At 44.0% G+C, this 21705-nt stretch overlaps 2 protein-coding genes across 4 annotated transcripts in view; one reads left to right on the forward strand and one right to left on the reverse strand.

The window, feature by feature from the left end:
* Positions 1 to 15150, reverse strand: part of phkb (phosphorylase kinase, beta) — a 43135-nt gene extending 27985 nt beyond the window's left edge. For 2 of the 3 annotated variants that reach the window (XM_067248594.1, XM_067248595.1), the window contains exons 1-8: positions 15087 to 15150; positions 13340 to 13426; positions 10464 to 10602; positions 8521 to 8620; positions 6198 to 6305; positions 5537 to 5617; positions 3287 to 3402; positions 1684 to 1747 (exon numbers count right to left, since the gene is read on the reverse strand). In XM_067248594.1, the coding sequence (XP_067104695.1) occupies positions 1684 to 1747; positions 3287 to 3402; positions 5537 to 5617; positions 6198 to 6305; positions 8521 to 8620; positions 10464 to 10602; positions 13340 to 13426; positions 15087 to 15150 (759 nt within the window). Of the gene's footprint in view, positions 1 to 1683; positions 1748 to 3286; positions 3403 to 5536; positions 5618 to 6197; positions 6306 to 8520; positions 8621 to 10463; positions 10603 to 13339; positions 13427 to 14298; positions 14404 to 15086 lie in introns of all 3 variants that reach the window. The other variant, XM_067248596.1, reaches the window with a different exon arrangement.
* A 295-nt stretch (positions 15151 to 15445) lies between these two features.
* The window catches only part of itfg1 (integrin alpha FG-GAP repeat containing 1), an 83207-nt gene continuing 76947 nt past the window's right edge, over positions 15446 to 21705 (forward strand). Inside the window, exons 1-6 of the mRNA XM_067249011.1 lie at positions 15446 to 15634; positions 15825 to 15909; positions 16067 to 16206; positions 16855 to 16912; positions 17259 to 17336; positions 17908 to 18002. Of these exons, the coding sequence (XP_067105112.1) occupies positions 15451 to 15634; positions 15825 to 15909; positions 16067 to 16206; positions 16855 to 16912; positions 17259 to 17336; positions 17908 to 18002 (640 nt within the window). The 5' untranslated portion in view covers positions 15446 to 15450. The remainder of the gene's footprint in view (positions 15635 to 15824; positions 15910 to 16066; positions 16207 to 16854; positions 16913 to 17258; positions 17337 to 17907; positions 18003 to 21705) is intronic.

Below are 21705 nucleotides of genomic sequence, written 5' to 3' on the forward strand. Positions count from 1 at the left end.
TCACTCCTACACACGCAAACACACAACTCACACACCAACGCACTTCCCTCACACACACACACCAGCCCACTCTTTAACACAAACATCTAACACACATGCCCCCCAGCTAATGTTTTCTGTCTTTACTTCTCTCCGACACACACACACACCTGCCCACTGCCCCCTCACAGAAGATATCAGTTTTCCCAAAGTCATTTAGGGAAACTGATGAGACTGGTACCGTTAGATGAACAGACCTGCGGCTTCAATCTGTCAACAAGACTAACAGGAAGGCTGATTTTAACTCTGACACCCTAAGCTCTTTCTAATGCATGTGCCATGTATTATGGATGAACAGACCAGGTCCACATCTCAACGAGGCCTACCCACAGCTTTCAGCCTTTGGAGGTTGGATCAACAGTCCTCCCTGTGTGTTACTGCCTACTGCAGTGGCTTGTGGTATGAGAGTGATTGTGACAGCAGGGCGGCCCTCACAGGGACCTGTGAGCTCATCTGACAACCAGGCTGGATACGGCAACTACTCCAACTTGGAGGATCTTCTAGAACAGACTCAGCCGTGAGTCAGAGGAGCCACGCTCACGCAGTGCTGACAGAGGGGGTTAAATCAAGTGCACGGGTATAGATAGAGGCCTGTCTTGGGAGGCAGAGTCTGAGGGGAAATCAGGGCCGATACAGATCATTAATAACCTGGGTGACGGTTCACAGCTCTCCCATTTCCACTGAGAGACACAGGGCAGCCCCAGACACACACGCTAATATGAGACACCTAAAAACACAGCAGCAACAAAACTACTCCACAACAAGCAAGCTCCTCATATACTGAAAGCAACTCCCTACCACATCCACAGCCAGGGGCAGGGATGTTCAACATATACAGTAGCCAGTATTCACTGCCAGCAGAATTCTCCACGACTCATAATAATAGCATGGATACACACATACTCAGACTGGGCTTGTTTGTAAGTCTAGGCTTTTATCTTGTGTGGTGGTATCATTTTTGGAAAAGTATCTTGTCATGCAGATGAACGGAGAGAAACCATCGTGTTGGCGGGAGAAAAAAACACCTAAGTGGAAGTCTTCACTTTTCCAATCCATTAGCAGACGTAATGAATGTTCCCTCCTGGCTTTTCATCCCCCGGCATCCAAACGAAAACAAATGAATCCTGCTAATGGTGGATTCCAGATTGAAGCAAGAAATCTGTGAAATGGGATCTCCAGAAAACTACCAGGGAGGCTAATGCATGTCACGTCCTCAGAAACGACACAACCAAACTCAATCAAGAGACTGATGAAGGCACTCAAATAGAAACCATAGCGACACCATACTGATCACAACATCAAGTCATCTGGATTGCAGTACCTACTGGTGCACTCTATATCTTTAGCAGTCATTAAAGTAAGGATCTGCAGCAGCCATTACCAGCTGAAGAATTCTGTTGCAATAGCACATTACATATTTTAATACAAATCAAGTCTCACAATGCATACTGGAGGACCAAGTACTCTTTTGTAGAAGAACTTCATAAGTGCAAAACTTAACAGTTCTTGGGCTTTTGTCCTGGGTAGGAGAGGGTTAGGGTTTTTAATCAATTCAGAAAACTTTCTTTTTCTTTATTTAATAAACGTTGTTTAGGATGGTGCAGACAGATACAGAATGTCCTGTTAAGAAAGGTTGATATCTACCTGGTTTCCAAAGAGGTTAAATCCATTGATGGCTTCCAGTGCAGCTTTGGCCATTCCCACAGAACTGAAAGAGACATAAAAGAGACCAATATGAGAAGTATATGATGGTCATACCCCAGGATCAGTTAGAGACACCATTTAAATAAAAATGTCAGCACAACCTGAGAAACGAGCCCGCTGAAATTGTCATTATTTCACCAACGGCTCAAAACTGTTCATATAAAAGAATATGGCATGTCACACATAACGTATAATAAATATTTAAAGCAGTAGTTTTATGACCTTCATGGTTGCAGACAACACATGTATGATGCATTTGACCAGATATATAAGACCTGTAATGCAGGAGCTGCTGAGAGCATCCATCAGACCTCTCCAGAATGAGAGGTTTCAGTCTATATAATAGCTTTCTATTGAGGCCACCAGAATTCCTTTCTCACTGGGAGGGCTGTGTTCTCTGCATGCATCTATTCCATTATGGTTCTCCTACTCTTCTTGGTACTGCAGCTCACTGTGTGGGAATCCTGGTCACGGAGGCAAGATAATGCTAATATCAAAACCAGTTTGAAACCATGTGATTGATGACTGAAGGGGGGGGGGATTCTGAAAAGCTTCCAACCACCACTAGCTACCACTCCTGCACAATACACAGGAATGATCTCAATCAGACTACATGGAGTTCTGTGAAGGCCTATTGATTTTCAGAGTACGTCTGCCTGGACATAGTACTACAAGCTGTCAGCCTCTGTGCTTGGGGGAAGAAACAGATGTGGAAACAGTAAGAAAGAGAATGATGAAATAGAAACAATCCTGAGGTTGATGCAAATAGGTCAAAAACGAGAAGCTGTTGTTGCAAATGTGTGTGTCTCCAGTTTCAAATGAGAAAAACAATGGTGTTCCGCAAAATTCTGTTGCATAAATGCAACACCATAAGGAAACCGAGTACTGTTTCATAATGGCAGCCATTTTACATTTCCCAGGGCTTGTTTGTCCACAGTGTATACCCGCCTTCCATCTGACACCAAGCCACATTAAGTCAAAACTACCAACTATCAACATTAAGGCGCATGAAGTTTATGTCACATCTGTTTCCTCAATGCTAGTGTGCATAGATCTGCATGATTCTGCATTTATATCAATACAAATATGACGTTAAGCATGAACCCTTCCCACACAATCATTCTTTAACAGTACTCATGTAATATGCATAGTATTTTTTATCATTCTTAATCAGAACACAATATTACGAGGTCATGGCTTCTGAGCTATGCCTGACCCCAGAAGTGCATAATATGAGGTAAATCATTTCATTTTGCTGTACAGATGTGCAACATGTTTACTCTAATTGTATCACTGATGTCGACGGTCTGGGTGGATCTCTGACAGCAGTCCTGGTTACTTCAGGGAAAACAACATTTTCTTAAGATAAGGTTTAGAGGAAATGGAAAATCATTATCAAGATATTGAAGAAGAAACAACGGAACGGTCTGTACAAGTGACAAGCTCTGCACTGGCACGCCAAACAGAGTGTGTGTATGCGAGAGGGAGAGAGATGGAGAAGGAACCATGAAGAGAAGGAAGGAGAGAGAGACATCATCCTAACCTGGAGTGCAGCTCTGTGCTCCCATTGTTGTACTTGCTGCCCCTCTCCCACATCCCAAAGTCAGGCATCCTGTAAGCCCGCTCCACACAAAACACCAGGTTCTGGATGAAAGACACCTAAACACACACACACAAACACACACACACAAACACACACACACAAACGGGGGCAGTTTTAAATAAATAATTTAGCAAATCCATTTAGACAGACATATCTTGACACATAGTAATGGGCTTAGCTAGTTCTGGCATGGCACTCGGGCTGCGTGTCCTGTCATCAGCTGACGTCACTCACAATCACTGCAGGTGTGTTGACTGAAGGTCTAGGACTTTATACTTTCAGGGACATAAATACTGTAGGCATTCACGGCCCCCGATACACATTCACACACGTCATGCATCGCTACGTACCAGCACACCCTCCACAATCCACAACTCCTCCATCATGTATTCTGCATTCTGTTAGTACACAACGTGGTAATGCTCTGCAAGGCAGCTCGTGTGTGACTCGATTTGTGAACTTTATTTTAATCCGTTGGTCTCCAGCTATCGTCTGCATCTTTCTGTGTCCTCGACCTTCTCTGGAGGAGGGGATCCCTCACTGAACTGCTCCTTATTCCATCTTTCTCTCTGGGTTAATCGTTTTTTTTTTCCTTGTTTTTTGGGGGGTTTAGATTGGTTATCAATGCTGAGCTGCGGCTCTCTGTGAAGACTTTGACTTTGCTTCCAAAAAGCGCAATACACTAAGTTTGATTTGATTCTCTGTCCAACAGAGGATTTGTATCCAACGCTCCCAGCCTTGTTATTGTATGTATGAGTGCTATGCTAGCTGCTCCAAGGCAGGGAGTTTTCCCCAAATAGAACCACTCAGCTAAAGGGAAATCCTGCCATATTTCCATTGCAAGAAATCCTTGAATCAATATGTGAGGGTCTTGACAGAACTTTATAAACCACGCGTTAACACTGCACTCTCTGAACACATAAACACAAGTTTTTACATGTCTGCTCTTTCATTTGTTTAAGACAGACGTGAATAACTTCCATGGCAACCGTATTAGACGACTGCATATGAAAATGAAAAGTAGAATTGTCAAAACCATGCCAATAAAGAGTCCTTAAGAGAGGCAGAATTGAGACGAGAGGGTATATCATGTGACAAACGAGGTCTGAAACCACAAAGAGAGAGAAGGCCCTAAAGTAGGTTCATGCGAGCCAGAAAGTCCAGGAAGTACAGAGCCTGCAACAACTCTGTCTCTTCTTTCCCAATGAAGAGCTTAATGTGCACACAGCTGTGTAGTATCTTAATAGTATCTTAATGAATGTTACTGCCTAGCAGCAATGCAGCTCTCATCTTCCTCCACACTTGTCTCACTGCCCCTGTCTATCTTCCCTCATGCCCACACACTTGCATGCACACATTAAGATACACACACTAACACACACAAACGCACATTCCGGACGGAAAAAAACTGCCTCTTTTCATTACATAATGTATTTCAGAGCGAAATACACTGTACATTTCTGGGGAAATGAATCAGGTATTCACTTTCAACCATCCATTTTGCAAAAAGCATTAGATGAACACTGTCAAAACATAAAATTGCATTTTAAAATGAATTGAACAGAGTTTGGGGCCAGTTTGAACTGAGCAATAGCACTAATTGAATCCACTTTGATTTCGCTCCTGTTTGTTTTGATGGTGATTAATACAGGCGGAGCGTACGCTTGCCTGTTTCCCGTTCATGCAGGATAATAGTGTTACACAGTGCCAATAAGCACTGTTTAAACATGCAAATGAAGTCTGCAACCCAAATAGGACTGGACCCATAACAGCTACATCCCCAATGTGTTTGCCTTTGGGAGAGAAGGGGTAATGCTATTGGGGGAGGGGGGGGGTCTCATTTATGCAAACAAAGTGAGTGTGGACTGTAATTGCGCTGTGGCGTAATGTAATAAAACAGCTCCACGTTTGAAGATAAGCCCAACAACTCTGTATAAACAAAAGCTTTCCCATGCAAAGGCAACAATTTTACACACATAAACACATCGCGCGCACACACACGCAGCGCGCCTGTGAGTAAAGCTTTTAATGAACAGACTATAAAGTAAATGTCTGAATGAATTTAGTTCAAGTGCTCCCAATAGCCCTTTTTTAAAGCTGGCACGACTAGACGACAGTGTATCGGTGTTGCAGTGGCCGGATTCCTGAGTGAGGAGTGAAAGGTCACTGGGTGATGGAAGCTGTGCCTACCTCGTCAGTGTTGTAGATGATCTGAAGTCCAGAGCAGATCATCTCAACCATATAGAGCAGGAACAGAGACACAGCATCAATCTGAGAGAGAGAGAGAGAGAGAGAGAGAGAGAAAGAGAGAGAGAGAGAGAGAGAGTGGGTGAGTGAGAGAGAGAGAGAGAGAGAGAGAGAGAGAGAGAGAGAGAGAGAGAGAGAGAGAGAGAGAGAGAGAGAGAGAGAGAGAGAGAGAGAGAGAGAGAGAGAGAGAGTGGGTGAGTGAGAGAGAGAGAGAGAGTGGGTGAGTGACTGAGTGAGACACACAGAGAGACACAGAGAGAGGTAACACACATAAGCTGGTAGGGGAGAACCTATAAGAGAATGTCCGAGCACCATCCAGTATGGGGTGGCCTTTGGAAATATTCACTATTGATCGGCAAGACATAACTGATGGGTTTCTATATACACTGTGAGTTTGTCAATAGCATTGATGAATTCATGAAGGCTCTTTGTACACAATTCATCATCGGATTGCCATGAAGATACAGGCCATGTCTAAGAGAGAGTGCAGTACAGATGGAGCCTCTATGAGGTCTCTCTGGTCTGAAATGACCAGAGAATGACTCTGGTCATTTCAGAGGATGAATGCAGAGAGTGAAGGACAGGCAGGGGGAGTGTGGGGCACCTGGAGATGACTGTAGTCAGAGTAGCTGTGGACCTCGTCTCCTGTGTGGACGTTGAACACTGAGTGGAGGCACTTGGAGGGGCTGGGATCCTGCTTGAACTGCTCCACCTGTGAGCGTGAGGGAAAGAAGAAACAGGGAGGAAACAGGGGGGGAAACGGGGAGGGAACAGGGGGGGAAACAGGGGGGGAAACGGCGAGGAAATGGGGAGGAAACAGGGGGGGAAACAGGGGGGGGAAACGGGGGGGGAATTAGGATAGGAAGTAGACAGAAGGGTGACATTGAATCAATAAAAAAGACATTGAAGACAGGGAAGAGACAGTATAAAGACAGAAGGATACATGGGGTGGAGTAAGGAGCATGGGGTAGAGGTGTGTGTATTTTTGAGTGTAGAATGGTTTGTAGGTAGGTAGGTAGTGTTGAAGAGAAAGTAAGGGTAAACAAAGGGGAATCAGCCCATGAAAGATGTATACCCCCTCAACACATAGCAGGCAGGTGTTTCATTATTAATCCTTTCCTTACAAAGGTAAGTGAGGAGAAAACTGGCATGGAGCATGGATACTCCACAGGGCTCTCGATCTCTCTGTGTCTCATGCACACGCGCACGCACACACGCACACACACACACCATCAACCCCATTTAAAACTGCCACAGGTATGTCTGCATATTTCAGTCAAACACAATGGCATGTCTTCTTGAGATATGGTGCATTAGACAATCCTTCAGTCATAAACAGTTGGAGACCTAGTCAGGTGTACAGACTCTCACACTCTGGCCCCCTCAACCAATGGCAGGTTGAGTTTAATGTGACTCATAGGATCCTTGTTCACACACGCCAATAACTGTGTCAATGTTTGAGGCTTCACTGACCGCAATCCAACCACTTAATACCATTCTCCTTCCGGCACATTCATTTATAACACAAGTGTTATAAAAAGGTGGCCCATTTAGCATATTTCATCATTCATCTCTCCTTTCCCTCTCAATATGTTTTTCTTTCATCACCTCCCCAACTCTCTCTACCGCTCTCTTATTCCTTATCTTTCCACCCATCTCTCTCTCTTTCCCCTTATCTCTCCATCTCCCCCCCGTTCCCCCGTCCCTTTCTCTATAGTCATGTCACGGGGCACAACCCCCGTCCCAGATCTACTGTACACTTTGGTAGCCCTAGCTGACACAGCTGAACAATGTGTCTGCTCTGAGAGATGGCCCAGACCACACACAGTATGTACCCAGTCCAGGCACAGCACTCACGACAGGGTTGGAGAGCCACCTCAACCTCACTCCCCAGCTCTACCAGCGCACTGGGCAATCCAATCAGTGTCGGTACAAACAAAAATGCGAAGCAATGACACTTGAACATGCACAGCTGCTGATCAACACGGCTTCTGGAACGTAATGGAGGTGATGCGGAATGCCTCTCGTGCGACGAGGCGCTGTTAGGTCTCTCTCAGACCATACGAGAGTCACGTCCAGGTCCGAGGGCTGTCACAAACCCAACGGCGATGCTGCGTCGTAATGTACACAGGTTTTATAACAAGTCCCTATCGCCCCATCTGGTCTCACAGTCACTGTGAGCTCCTGTTTACTTCAAGTGATCTGGTCTCCTTTTCAGGCTGCATCTCCGGGGTTAAGTTGAGGGAGACAGTGAGCGCTACTGTATTAGCCTCGCGGTCCCCCTCTACCTTAGGTCCATTAAAAACGCCATGTTCTCCGGGAGCGGGAGAGACAGGCCATTAATGAGTGCTGCACTGTGTAATTAACTGTATAAACGCTGCATTATAATTAAGACACGGAAAAGCTTTCCTCTAAATTAGGTCGTCAAGGTCAGGGGTAAATGAAACAGAACAATTTCAAAGGCAAACGAGATCTGCAATTACAGGCTGCAGCGTAAAATACCAATACAGCGGCTTAAGAACACTTTTTCATTGTTCTACAATGTTGATGCTCTGGAACTACAATAGCATGAATGTCTTATTTAAATTCTACTGTGGTCTACATACTGGTAATTGCGAGATAGAGGGGCCATTATTCAGTGGACAAAGAATTAGATGAATTGAAGCATCATGGCAGTTTACAATCCTAGTATCAGGAAAAACCTTATTACGCTGAGCACATAAGGCTGCTCCAAGAAACACCACACCAGATGTCCCTGGGGCCTTTTATGATGTATTCAACCTAGCCAGGTCCCTGGTACCGGCAGATCTTCATACAAGAGGTTAGAGAGGCTAGAACATCAATTCTCCTCCGTGGTTTTGATTCTAGAAGCGTTCCTGTTTGTCATTCACCTTCATCGTTCTGATTCGAGAAGTTTCCAGACTCACCTTGTCGGCTTGTCTCATGTAGCAGTAGAGGATCCCTCTCATGCACTTGATGGCAGAGTGCTCCAGCTCGTGGGTTCTGCCCATGTCGTCATCGATACGCCTGCACACAGCGACGGAGGGGATAGGACCGTGAGAGTTCAAATTAACAAAACCAGCAATGAGAATGATTTATGTGGAAACAATTCTATGGATATTACATTTATTTTACTTTTAGTGATGCACTTGTTTTTGGATTATGCTTACAACTGCTACTATTGTAATGTTCACGGGGCCTGTGGTACTGCATACCTGGATATCTACAGTGTGTGGAACACTGAGTTAAGCAGAATTGGCTTCAATGACATACGTAGAAGCTGCATCCTTCACTAATGACCGTATTCAAACAGAGAGCATACACAAGGACACCGCAGGTCCACTCTGATGTACCATCAAAGAGGTATTTGAAAAATTATTCAAAGGGTTCTATCATTATGGATAATGAACAGACAGTGCATCATTTCCATGAATTATAATAGCATTATTATGATAGCCTCTAGACACCAGAAGATGAAATGATAAGAAAAACAACAACAACAGCATTTACAGTATGTTGTCCCAAAACATATTTTCTAGCAATGCCTTGTGTTGCGTCCCCAGCCTGATCCGGGCCAGGTTATTGTCTTGCTCGTTTCCTCAGGTGTTGGCTCCAGGCTCCGGTACTCCTGCCCACATTCTCCATCCCTCCTGTGTAATGGTCACTTCTGCAGCTCATTCCCTCATCAGCACCACAGTATTTCAACCCCGGCTTTCCAGTCACTCATCACCAGTTCAACGCTTCAACTAGATGTGTTATTGTCGGCTCCTGACTTGCGGTACGTCATCTCTAGCTCTCTGCCGGTTTCAGACCCATCCTTCTCAATAAATCCGGCAATCGTACCTTGTGTTTCGAGTCATGCATTTGGGTCCACCAGCCAGTTGGTCAAACCATAACACCGTGGTTACCTTGGCTACAGTACCCTGGCTACTTTGCTTCCGTCGTTCCTTTCTTTCGTCCCTCCAACCGAGCACCTCACTCATCCCACTTATCCATCCACTCACCGGTTTAACTGCCTTTCATCCATCAATTCATCCACCCATCAATACTCCGGATCATCCATCCCCTGGATCATCCATCCATCCAACTCCTGCAGTACCGCCCTCCCAGCCAGTCGGCCACCCAGTTTCTCCCCTCTCACTGGCTCTATACTCGTGGTAAGCATAAGTAAGTAATGTCCTCGGCCGAAGCTGTCCGATTGCAATCATCTTAATTAAATCTGTGTGACAATGCTAATGGGAAGGGGCCGTCACTGATGAACAGGCCCCGCTGGTCATCTCACTTGTGCTATTTTTAGTCCAGCTCTCTTCCCCTGGGAAACCGCTCCACAAGCATGACTGTGTGGCTTTAGTGGTTGAAAAAAAAAAAAAACACCCCTTACTTTCAAGGTCTAGGAAGAAAGGGTGAGGTCCACTTTGGAAGTGGATCCCCAGGCAGGGCGATTTGGAGATTTTCAAGATCTCTCCTTGAACCCAGAATGCCCCCGCCCGTGTTTAATGTGAAGGACGGAGAGATGAGATGAGAAAAGAAGAAGTGACCTGCTTTACATTCCCAGGAAGAACGGGCCTACAGAATGTGTCAGTACAGGAGTAGGAAGAGAAGGAGAGACATGAGAGGGGGGAAGTAAGGAACGGTGACTGTATTTGGACAGAACCTTTCAGGGTGTGTGAAGGGTTCCATCACTTGACGTTAAGGTGTGGAACACAGTGGTTCTAGAACTGTGGGGCCCAACATTTTGGGTCAGACTTTTGAGATTTTCAGAAGGAAGATTCAATTTGAATGCAGAGGGGTTTCATTGTTTTTCTCCTTTCCAAAGGATGACTTGACTAGAACAGTAAGAGAAGCGCAGGTGTAACATGTGTGTTGTTACCTGTAAGCCAGAGCGAGGGCCCAGGTGCTGGCAGCACAGTAGAGAGAGTCCCGAACCTTGGCCTCCTTGCAGCTGGAGCAGGTCTTGATGGGGAACAGTCCAGTGGTGGGGCTCTGAAAGTTCAGGATGGTGCACTTCACTGCATGGACAACGTTGGTTGTGTTAGGGGTGGAGGGAGGGAGGGAAAGACAAAGAGGTGGCAAGTCAGTCAAAAAAAAACACAGTATGGGAGCTCCACTTGAAACCAGTGAGACACAAGCCCCCTTTTTATAAAACTACAACTAGGAACTACTTCATGATCTGATTGAAATTTAGATGAGTAAATACGTAATGACGAGATGTTGTCTGTCTTTCGGGATCTATTAAGACAACGTGGATTGAAGCTTCTATTCTTTGCCAGCCAGTTTGCTATTGTGCTGTCAGTTAGCTGCTCATGTTTTAGGTAAACACCAACACAAGACAATGGAATCAGATGAAGAGGTCGGATGCACAGTTGAAAGACAGGAAACCCCTCGGGCTTCAGCACAATCACCCGACTGTGAACAAGGTGACGAGCGGCAGTTCGCAAATAAAAACAAAACAAAGAGAAAGCCCTTTGCTCCGGCATCAAATTAAATCTGATAATTAGTGAATGTGTCGCTGAAAGTATCAGCAATTAATTAATTATCTTGTTAACATAAATTTAACTAGGACCGTAAAGTAGCAATGGTATCATGTTCTGTTGTGATAGGGAAAATGTTTCCAAGTCACAGCGAAAAAATTAGGCTTATCGTGCATTCAAAAACACACGCACACAAACACGTACAAGCACTTCTCTCCAGAGGTCTTCACATGGATGACTAATCTGTCTGAACTGACCACTTCATTTTTCATCAGCACATTATGCCAGCACCAGTGAAGGGAACATCCATTCTGCTCCATCGTTTGTTACAGTAAGAGGTTGGGCCAACTCAGAAAGGCAAAGTCAGCAAGGTTGTGTTAGAGAAGATGGGGAAACTTAAACAGAATATTAATAAACCTCTCAGAGGTCTGGCCTCTGGGATTCACTATTGCCCCTGAGGCTACTGGGAGACAGAAAGGAACATATTAAGTTCCGACCTAACTAGAAAGCACTGGGCACTTTTCTTTTTTGAATAACTGTCATTAAACAGAGCTGGTCAAATCAATTGCTCTCCTGAAAGTATGTTTTTTAAAAGAGTAGCCTAACTCAACAGTTGGTAGTCACACATCATCAAGGTTGAGAGTTGTCAATTCCATTCTCTTCAAGGGAAACAGTTCCACAATTCAGTATTGTTATAGGGAAATAACAACACACCCTAAGGCCTTGGCTATATGTGCAGCTGAGCCAAGAAGAAGCTTGGATGATTGAAAAAGTGAAAGATGGTATGCCTCTACTCTCCTTCACTCTAAACAACAAAACACATTACGGAACACACACACACACACACACAAATACACAATCCTCTGGATGCTAATCAAGTGATGTTAGAGTTGGTCCCTTATCATCCATCAAGCTAATGTTCCACTACATCAACAGCTAATGCCTCAGACATACACAGTCTGTTTCTCACAATGGACCATTTCTCTGCACCGACAGGGAGGGGACAAGAGGAGACACAGAGAGGGTTGAAGGGAGGGAAAGAAGAATAGAGAGGGAGGAATCCAAAAGAGAGAGAACGGATGATGGATAAAGAAATGTATCGGAGGGAGAGAGAGAGAGAGAAACAGAGAGAGGAGGAGGATAGAAAAAGAGAGAGACCTCTCATCAAACTTGTTTTCCCATTTCTTAATCTGGTGGAGCCAGGGGGGCTGATAGCAGCCCTGAGACTCGTCTATAATCAAGTGAGAGAAATAGCAGAGAACGGACGCAGTGGCGCGTGGCCGCATTACCACATAAATAAGAAACCACAGAGACACACGGGAGATCCAGAAAATGAACTGCGAGGGACAGTTACGTTCATAATATCCTCATCTCAGGAATTTTTCAAGAATTGTTTGAAGGTTTGCATACATCACAGGAGCTATGTAATGCCCCAACAATCTCTGCCCATCACTTTTCGGTAGAAAGGAGTAATAGAATCACCGACATCATCGGATTGGCCGTGTCATTTACACCTGAGGCAGAATTGTCTAGTCACTCTCTGGGTTGTGTGTTGGTGATAACAGCAGTCCATCTATTGTCCCCCGGCTCAAATGAAGCAACCACATTTTGAGGCTGCAGCACCGAATTATGTAAGTGCATTTCCAGACTTCTATCCATTTTTAGATACTGTAAAGGGCTACGCCTGCTGTTCCCTCTCTCTTCCCTGCTTCTTGTGAAAAGACGATCAGTTAGAGAAACTTGTTTTAGCAAGTGGATACAATATACTAACACAATGGCACAAACTGAGGTCAATGAACTGTTCTGTAGGCTGACACTAACTGAATTTCACAGTATGAGAAAAACAAGTTCCTCCTCTGTCTAACCGTGGAAAATAATGCAATTTGTGCTGTATCCACGCCCCCTCCTCGCTTTGCCCTGTCATCATCACAACAAACCAATGAGCTGTGACTGGGCTGTCTGCCAAACATGCACTCACCTGTGGAAATAGCATCCGCCAGGCCACCAATACACTCATATTAAGCTGAGAGGAACAGAAAACCTTGAACATAATACTAGAACTATAATGTCCTGAAACAGCCATAAACTTTTTCCACCTGTCAACCCAACTCTAACAACCAACCCAAGTTGTTTCAAGTTGCAATCCTTAAACTAGCAAATAATTGGATAGTAAATCATCCAAATAAAGTTTGTTTAAAAGTAGGATTTAAGTACTTGTGAAGGAAATCCAGATATTGGTTTATTCACATAAGTAGAACGTTCACAGGGAACCTACCAGCATTGTAGTAGCGGTCCAATCTCTCCCAGAGAGGCTCGTCCTCCCGGTGGAGGACAGACAACTTGAGGGGCTCATAGATGGAGCCTGGGAAGGAACACAAACACAGTTACACAACATGCCAAGATCACATGACACAGATCATTCCTGTGTGTTTCGTAGGGAAACAAATGAATTGGAGCATGCCGTTAGAAGCTCTTACAAGCTTCCAATTCAAAAGCCACAACAAGTCATCTCACTGCAAATATCACCCCAAACCTCCAGCACCAGTTGGCCTAAATCTCAGCAGCGAGCGTTTTAGGGTATAATGGAACTATATATTTCCATTCTTTTTGGTCCTCTTCAAAGCAGAGTTCCAGGGGAAACCCCATCTGTGGAGCCTCTCATTCAGACACACATTTAACTTTGGAGCGATTTACATTTTAATGGGATTGACCTCGGGTCAATACCTCAGGTACAGAAAAATTCACATTTCTAGGCAAATTACCATAATTTTCATCAGGTTTTTAAGCAGTTGGGACAAAGCCAATCCCCTTTTTTTAAGATGACTCAATAGTCCAATATGCAAATTACATGACTTCCTAATTTATATAGAATGGAACAATATGGAAAGACCTACACTATGTAGTTGGATGAAACTATAATAATGAAACCTTAGAGTCAATCAAATATTGGTTTAAATAATTCTATTGAAAACACTTTTTTGTGATAAAAAAAAAAGGTTTTAATAATACTGTTTTAATAATGTTCAAGGCCAGAGCTGTATCATAATAGTTACAAACTAGCTTTCTTGGGGTCAAGACCAAGGACGGTATGTACTTCATTGTTGTCCTACATTTTCTTTCTGTGCAATTTCATTGATTGCTATTGTTTAAACAGGAGAATGGTCAGTGTCCATTAACATATTTCGGTCGAAAATGCTGAAATGAGTTTCAGCACTTTAATTTAACAACACTTACCATATCTGATGAGTTTCCTTGGAGATCCAGATACCTCACACAGTGAGCTGGCCATTCTCAACAGGTGATGTAAAGGGCAAGCGTCTCAGCTAAATTAGATCAGATCTATGGCAATTCACAATGCAGTTAGTACAGACTTGCACAGCCAGAATTAAATGACAAGTTAATTGTTTGGAGGGGTTAGACACAGTATCTAACATGCAACAAATTAAAACCCATTCCTCATTACAATCCAACTGGAAATTTCCTGTTTTGATAGATGGATATGGATTACACTGAAAGCTTAAATTATATTAAGATGAAAGTCACAATAGTATTCTAATGGATTGTCGAGATTCACATAATTAAATACGACATATTGTATGCAGAGGCAGATGGAATCATTAGAATTAAAGTTGAGACAGTTTTGATCAGTCAAGGCCATATGTTTTAGGATATTTGACCTACAAGCCTAGCATACATCCATTTATGATTTAAAACATTGCCAAGCTACAAGTTGGCCTGCAGCATCTAGATTGATGAAGCTGCACTGTATTCTGTAGACAGTAGTTATTGCCAAGAACAGCAAAAGACGAAGATCGTTTGGAGTCAATACCTAATGTCCAGTCTTAAAATAGCGCTTCAGTACTGCAAACGAATAACTCTGACCTTTATGATTGTGACCACCGTTGCAGTGGTTTGACAAACAAAATAACACGGTTATATCGTGGCTTTCATTGACATAAGAGCAACAACCAGCGGAACATGTTCCAACGTTTCGCAGTGTCATGCATGAAAATGTATCAAACCTGAACGTTTTGATCTGGCTTTAAATTCCAGGATCTTCCAGCCGACATCTGCCAAGCTTGCCATGTTTACTATGAACTGTCACAGCGACACTGCCGTAAATCAGGAAGACCCCGTTTACAGTGACGTCACTCCCAATACTTTTTAGCCCCCTAATAAATATATTACACACAGAGTATAAGCAGAGCCTGTCTCTGGTATAAGACTGTCATTGCAGCCATTTTGTACTGCTGTAAACTGTAACAAGTGTTTTAATGAAACTGTTTACATGCATCAAAATACACTACTTGAGAAGGCTAGTGACGTTCCACTCTGCCGTAAAGTGCACTGCAGTATTTCAGTTCGTGCTGTATGAACTGAACAGCTATGAGGATGTGGACGTTTTCTATAAATGTTTTGGCATTTACATTATATATATCAGGACAACATTTTGCTAATGGTCTTCAAGATGTAACAACTGACCTATTCGGGTCTGAAAATTATGGCACTGTGGCTGCGTTTGGCGATTTTAACTCGGATAAACAAACAGACATATTCATCATCCGAGAACGTGAGTGTTGGTACAATGTCTATATCGCAGATGCATATTTAAATACGACTTCCTTGTTAATACTGCTATTTTACATCATCCTTGCCAAATAGAGGTTTGAGGTGTAGATCCTTGTTAGCATTGTTTTTTAACTTCACATGACAATAGACGATTAGCTTGTGCGTTTTTAATAAGCCTGTGTGTCTTTCAGAGTCTGAATTGGTCATTTTTTTGGCTGATTTGAAAGTGCCATACTTCAAGCCCAAAGTACATGTCAAAAAGGAAGATCTCCCAAAGTAAGTTAGACTCAAGGATTCGGTATTATACTAATCCTTAATATAATATGTCTAATAATAATAATAATAATAATAATAATAATAATAATATGAGAGTCTTGGGTTGTGGTTGTGTCAGGTCTATCAGTTCACTGATCGATCATACTCTGTCCTCCAGGGATGTCATCATCACCAGTGTGGTTCCTGGTGACTATGATGGAGACTCTCAGATGGATTTGCTCCTCACCGCCCATCTTACATCCAAAACTTCAGTCGAGACCAGGGTCTTCATTTTCTGGGGAAACAACCAAACCCTGGGTAAACAGCCTAGTTCTGGAACACTTATCGTTTTCTGGACATGGTTTGAGACTATGTCAATATAATTGTATGCTTAATTTAGATTTGTGAAACCATGGACTACATTAACGAGTACATCCGTGGCCAAAAGTATTGGGAGCGACATACATTTTGTGTTTGCAAAGCTTGCTGGGCCTTGGCATAAAATGACTGCTAACATAATTTCAGTAAGTCATATCATCAGCACAGGGGAAAGTGTGAACTAGTTCTAGCCAGGTGAAATCACTATCATTCTGATTGGATTTTAAGAGCAGATTGACTGCTGTAAAAGAGGGGACTGTTTGCATATATTGAAAATGTTCGCCCCAAAAAGATTTAAAAAATATGAAATGTGCCTTATTGTATTTCAGTATTCTATGGAAACATGTGAAAACATTTTCCTCAAATACTGAACCAGCAAACTTTGCAAAACACAACATTTGTCATTGCCAAAACTTATAGCCACAAATGTACTGCACAATCCAATATCTTGAATACAGTTGGGAACCAATTTTGTCTCATGAGCATCAAAAGCTAAACTTGATCTTTCAGATATACAATATCTCTGCGTAGCAAATTCATATGTTCTGGCTTTATGGTGAAATATGGATATTTGCTCCTTCTCCACAGACACACATATGCGAGTTGAACTTAACACAACATTTGTGGATCAGCCTCTTGTCATGGAGTAAGTTATACACATGTAAACAGTCCTCCTGCCAGATTTAATACATAACCATTTGTCTCTTAAAAATATACTCTTAAAACATCTGTTCTTCTCTAAACAATACTTTTGTTGGTGTTACATAACTGTATGTGAAATCATAACAATACACATTTGAATAGAAGCCAGCATCAGTGTTGTTAAAGTACATGAGGCAAAGCTAAATCAATACACATTGAATTTGTTTTTGTAACTACTTCAGTTCAATCCAAGTGTAACATTACAGAAACAAAATCACATTATCTGAACTTTCTACACTCTGCTTTGTGACACTCATTTGCTGATAGTCTATTCAAATTGCTCCTTGCAGTTTCAATGGAGACATGATTCCAGACATCTTTGGGATCACTGCTAACAGTTCCACTCAAGTCTGCGATCTTACTGGAAGGTGAGAGTGAGGGGTAGAGTGAGGGGTAGAGTGAGGGATAGAGTGAGGGGGAGTGAGGGGGAGGGGTAGAGTGGGGGGTAGAGTGAGGGGTAGAGTGAGGGGTAGAGTGAGGGGTAGAGTGAGGGGTAGAGTGAGGGGTAGAGAAGGGGTAGAGTGAGGGGTAGAGTGAGGGGTAGAGTGAGGGGGAGGGGTAGAGTGGGGGGGTAGAGAAGGGGGTAGAGTGAGGGGTAGAGTGGGGGTAGAGTGGGGGGTAGAGTGGGGGGTAGAGTGGGGGGTAGAGTGAGGGGTACAGAGAGTGAGGGGTACAGAGAGTGAGGGGTACAGAGAGTGATGGGTACAGAGAGTGAGGGGTAGTGGGGGGAGTGTGAGGGGTACAGAGAGTGAGGGGTACAGAGAGTGAGGGGTACAGAGAGTGAGGGGTACAGAGAGTGAGGGGTACAGAGAGGGGAAGACCTTCAGGTGATGTGAATTGATATACATGAATGGAAAAACAATCTTTATTGTAAGTCAAAACATGATCAAACAAATGCTTTATTTTGAGTTTCTGTCTTCATGTCCTCTGCTACACCAGGATCACCACATGCCAGAGAGCTTTGGCTTCACCTGTGAATATGCGTGTCCCCCATTCCAATGCTTTCATCGACCTGAACAAAGATTTCACAGCTGGTGAGTCAGTGTTTATAGTTCTAGATGTGGCCAACTGGGTGTTGAAGTCTGAGGGAAAGTCTGTCGTTGAACCTTTCCCCTGGTATAAGAAGACAAGTGTGCAGTCCTGAATATCCTCTATCCTCTCTGACATTAACCGCTTTAGAATACTCTGTCATTTATCATTTTAGTTATATTTCCTCCTTTTTGCAGTAGAGCAACTCCTCAGCTGCAAACAGTAGTGCTGAAAAGTTCACACAGAGTCAAAACATGTTCAAGTTGACTAAGAGAGAGAGAAATTCCCATTTTCCTAACCACTGAATTAATTAATCGGTTTATTCTCGTCGTACTGCCTCTCTTATTATTCACTGACATGCTGCCCAACAAGCCTGCCACTAAGACTTAGTGTCCCTTTACTTTTCTCCACATTTCCATCTTAATAAGATCAGGATTTTGTTATTGTACCTGCAGCTGGTAGTTTTTTTGGATTCAGGTAGTCTGCTTACTGGAATGCAGTGATTCAACCAGAGAATATTAATACTCTCTCTCTCTTTATCTCTCTCTGTCTCACATTCTCACTCTCTTTCTCTTGTTGTCTTTTATTGGAAATGTTAGAATTCTATGCTGCTTCTGAATAATAAGCAATGTTGTTAGGTTGTTTGTGATTTTGCGCAGTGTTGGATTAAGGAATAGTTGGTGGCCGCTTGTCATAATAATTTACTGTAGCAGAACGGGGTCCAGTCAGTCAGGATGAGTGACTGGACGGCCAGCTGCCTATCTCTGCTTCCCATCCTGTGTGAGGGGCTGGAGATGCCATGGGCCTGGAGTGTCTGTCTATCTATCCTGAGGGGATTTCAGATCATGTCCATTTATCTACACAAAACCAGAGGCATGAGGTGGAGGCTGAACACCTGTACTCACTCTTTCTGACACACACACACACACACACACACACACACACACACACACACACACACACACACACACACACACACACACACACACACACACACACACAGGCACACACACACACACACAGGCACACATTTCTGGGCAGGATCACAGCAGGATGACCCCAGCCTCAACTCTCTAAACCCAAACTGGGAGAGAACGGCGCCCAGTCGCCGTGGGTACGTGCCTCCACCAATCAGATTGGCACAGGTAAAAAAATAATAAATGAATGCCACATTTAGAAAGCCTAAGTATGCAGCTGTTGGGGAAAATTGCTGCGCATGAAGAACTGAGAGGGAAGCGAAGTAGCTCTGGCTAAATGCTGCTCTACAATTACAGCTGTCTCTAGCTGCTAGCTGCCGTGTGGGAGTGTGCGTGAGGCTCCACACACATGAAACAGCCCTCTGGTGAGTCACAGCTCAGTGTCTCATCCGGCCACCTGGTTTTCAAAAGATGGCAGGCCGGGGAGAGGCGGGACCACGTCTTTCAGGAAACGCATTAGCATGGTGAACTAAAGCCTGGCTCTGAGCTTGAGGAAGAAAAGATAAGTTCCAAGGACAGACATTGTGAGCTTGCATAAACATCCAGATGGCGCAGCATACAAGCGGGTCAGACCTCACTTCATGCCTCAGTACAGTAGAATATCTACCAGTCTCGGAATAACAGGAGCTCCTTGGCCTCCGTACAGCCATGCAGAGGTTCCTCTCAGATCGAAGTCCTCTGTAGCTCAGAGTACTGTAGCCCCCTATCCCAGCGTCAGAGCTGAGGTATTTAATTAGCCAGAATGCCACCGGTTCAAGGATGATCAGAGCAAGGTTGGGCTCATGTCGTGACTTCAAATTTGGCCCTTGTGTTTAAAGCAGTAAACATAAGGTCCACAGCCTCCTTCCCTGACTCGGGCTCAAATTGCTTCCTGCTCGGTGTCAAGGCCTCATTTAGGCTGGAGATTGGACTCTCCAGCAGGACACTGTCTCCTAGTACTGTACATCATCGAGCAGTGCTCTCTCTCTCTTCCGCCCTCTCTCTTTCTCTCTCTCTGGCTCTCTCTCTCTCTGGCTCTCTCTCTCTCTATAGCAGCTCTCCAGAAGGAGACTGTCTCCTAGTACTGTAGATCATCGAGCAGTGCTCTCTCTCTCTTCTTTCTTTCTTTCTTTTTTCTCTCTCCTCTCTCCTCTCTTCTCTCTCCTCTCTCTCTCTATAGCTGCTATAAGGAGGCAGTCCAAAAGAGCAGCGAAGGACTAGACATAGGATAAGACATGGTAATGTGTCGTTTCAAAATACCTCAGTTCAAGGATATGCTTTTTACCATTCATTCTTCCACTTCATAAATACGTAAAAATACAAACTGGTACTAAGTTACCAGGAGTGCATGAGTGCGGTCAACAGCAAATATTCACTCCCATGCTCACCCCCTCCCTTTTGTCAGTGCCAAAGAAGAATGAGCAGCTGAATTCAACCACATACGACCACCACCATTCCTGCCCAAACCCATGTTAACTCTCCCACCACCTCAAGTGACGGTGTGGTGACCAATGCAAGACCAAAATACAGGAGACAAGCCTATGTGGCTCCTATTCTCTCTCTCTCTCTCTCTCTCTCTCTCTCTCTCTCTCTCTCTCTCTCTCTCTCCTCTCTCTCTCTCTCTCTCTCTCTCTCTCTCTCTCTCTCTCTCTCTCTCTCTCTCTCTCTCTCTCTCTCTCTCTCTCTCTCTCTCTCTCTCTCTCTCTCTCTCTCTCTCTCTCTCTCTCTCTCTCTCTCTCTCTCTCTCTCTCTCTCTCTCTCTCTCTCTCTCTCTCTCTCTCTCTCTCTCTCTCTCTCTCTCTCTCTCTCTCTCTCTCTCTGTACCTCTCTCTCTCTCTGTACCTCTCTCTCTCTCTGTACCTCTCTCTCTCTCTGTACCTCTCTCTCTCTCTCTGTACCTCTCTCTCTCTCTGTACCTCTCTCTCTCTCTGTACCTCTTTCTCTATCTCTCACTCCTTCTCGAGATGAGCAATACTTGATAACCAGACTCCGAACTGGAGGAATATGCTACTGTAAAGCTTCACGATTCATAGTCTGATCTAGGTTCTGCTGATCCAGACTGTACCCATATCCAGACCTGTGATGAACTATTTAAACGTGAAATAGTTCCCTACCTCTGAGTTCAGCTTGATTTCACTCTCCAGGTGATATGGAAGCGCCTGGCCAACCTAAATAAACCATAAGGTCTGTAACCCCGAGTTGGCCCCTTTAAGCAAGACTTATTCTGAGGTAGAGGGAGCATTGGTACCATGAGAAGGGCAGAGGGCTGGTGGCCTAGCATGGGACTGACCTTCATCTGTCTTCCGTACATCAAAAAAATCACCTCACGGGAGTTTAATAATCATTGATGTGTTTTAGTTAGTCAATCCCTGGGTCAATATCAGACTTCCAATTCTTGACGATGCATCTGTTAGAATTGTTGCGCTGAGAGGATCTTAATATAGAAAAGGTGGTAATGATCAAATAATTCTAATTTTATTATGCACAACATACATGCCAAGACAACGAAAATGTTGCACTGCCTGTTGCTAAGCAACGGGACATCCAAATATGTTCCGCGCGGCACCTCATTAAGCACCCTTTCTCTGTTGAGAATGACAAGTTGATTGTGGGAGCAAGGCAAGGGAAAAAGATTTGCCTCATAGCAAGGTTAGAGCAGGGATCCATTCAGCGATTGAACATTGAATGATCCCGTATAACTGGGGATACAGCATAACTGGACAGATCATGGAGCGAGCATGACTAGAGATAG

Source organism: Osmerus mordax, chromosome 13, assembly GCF_038355195.1.
Source record: "Osmerus mordax isolate fOsmMor3 chromosome 13, fOsmMor3.pri, whole genome shotgun sequence".
Classification (NCBI taxonomy): domain Eukaryota; kingdom Metazoa; phylum Chordata; class Actinopteri; order Osmeriformes; family Osmeridae; genus Osmerus; species Osmerus mordax.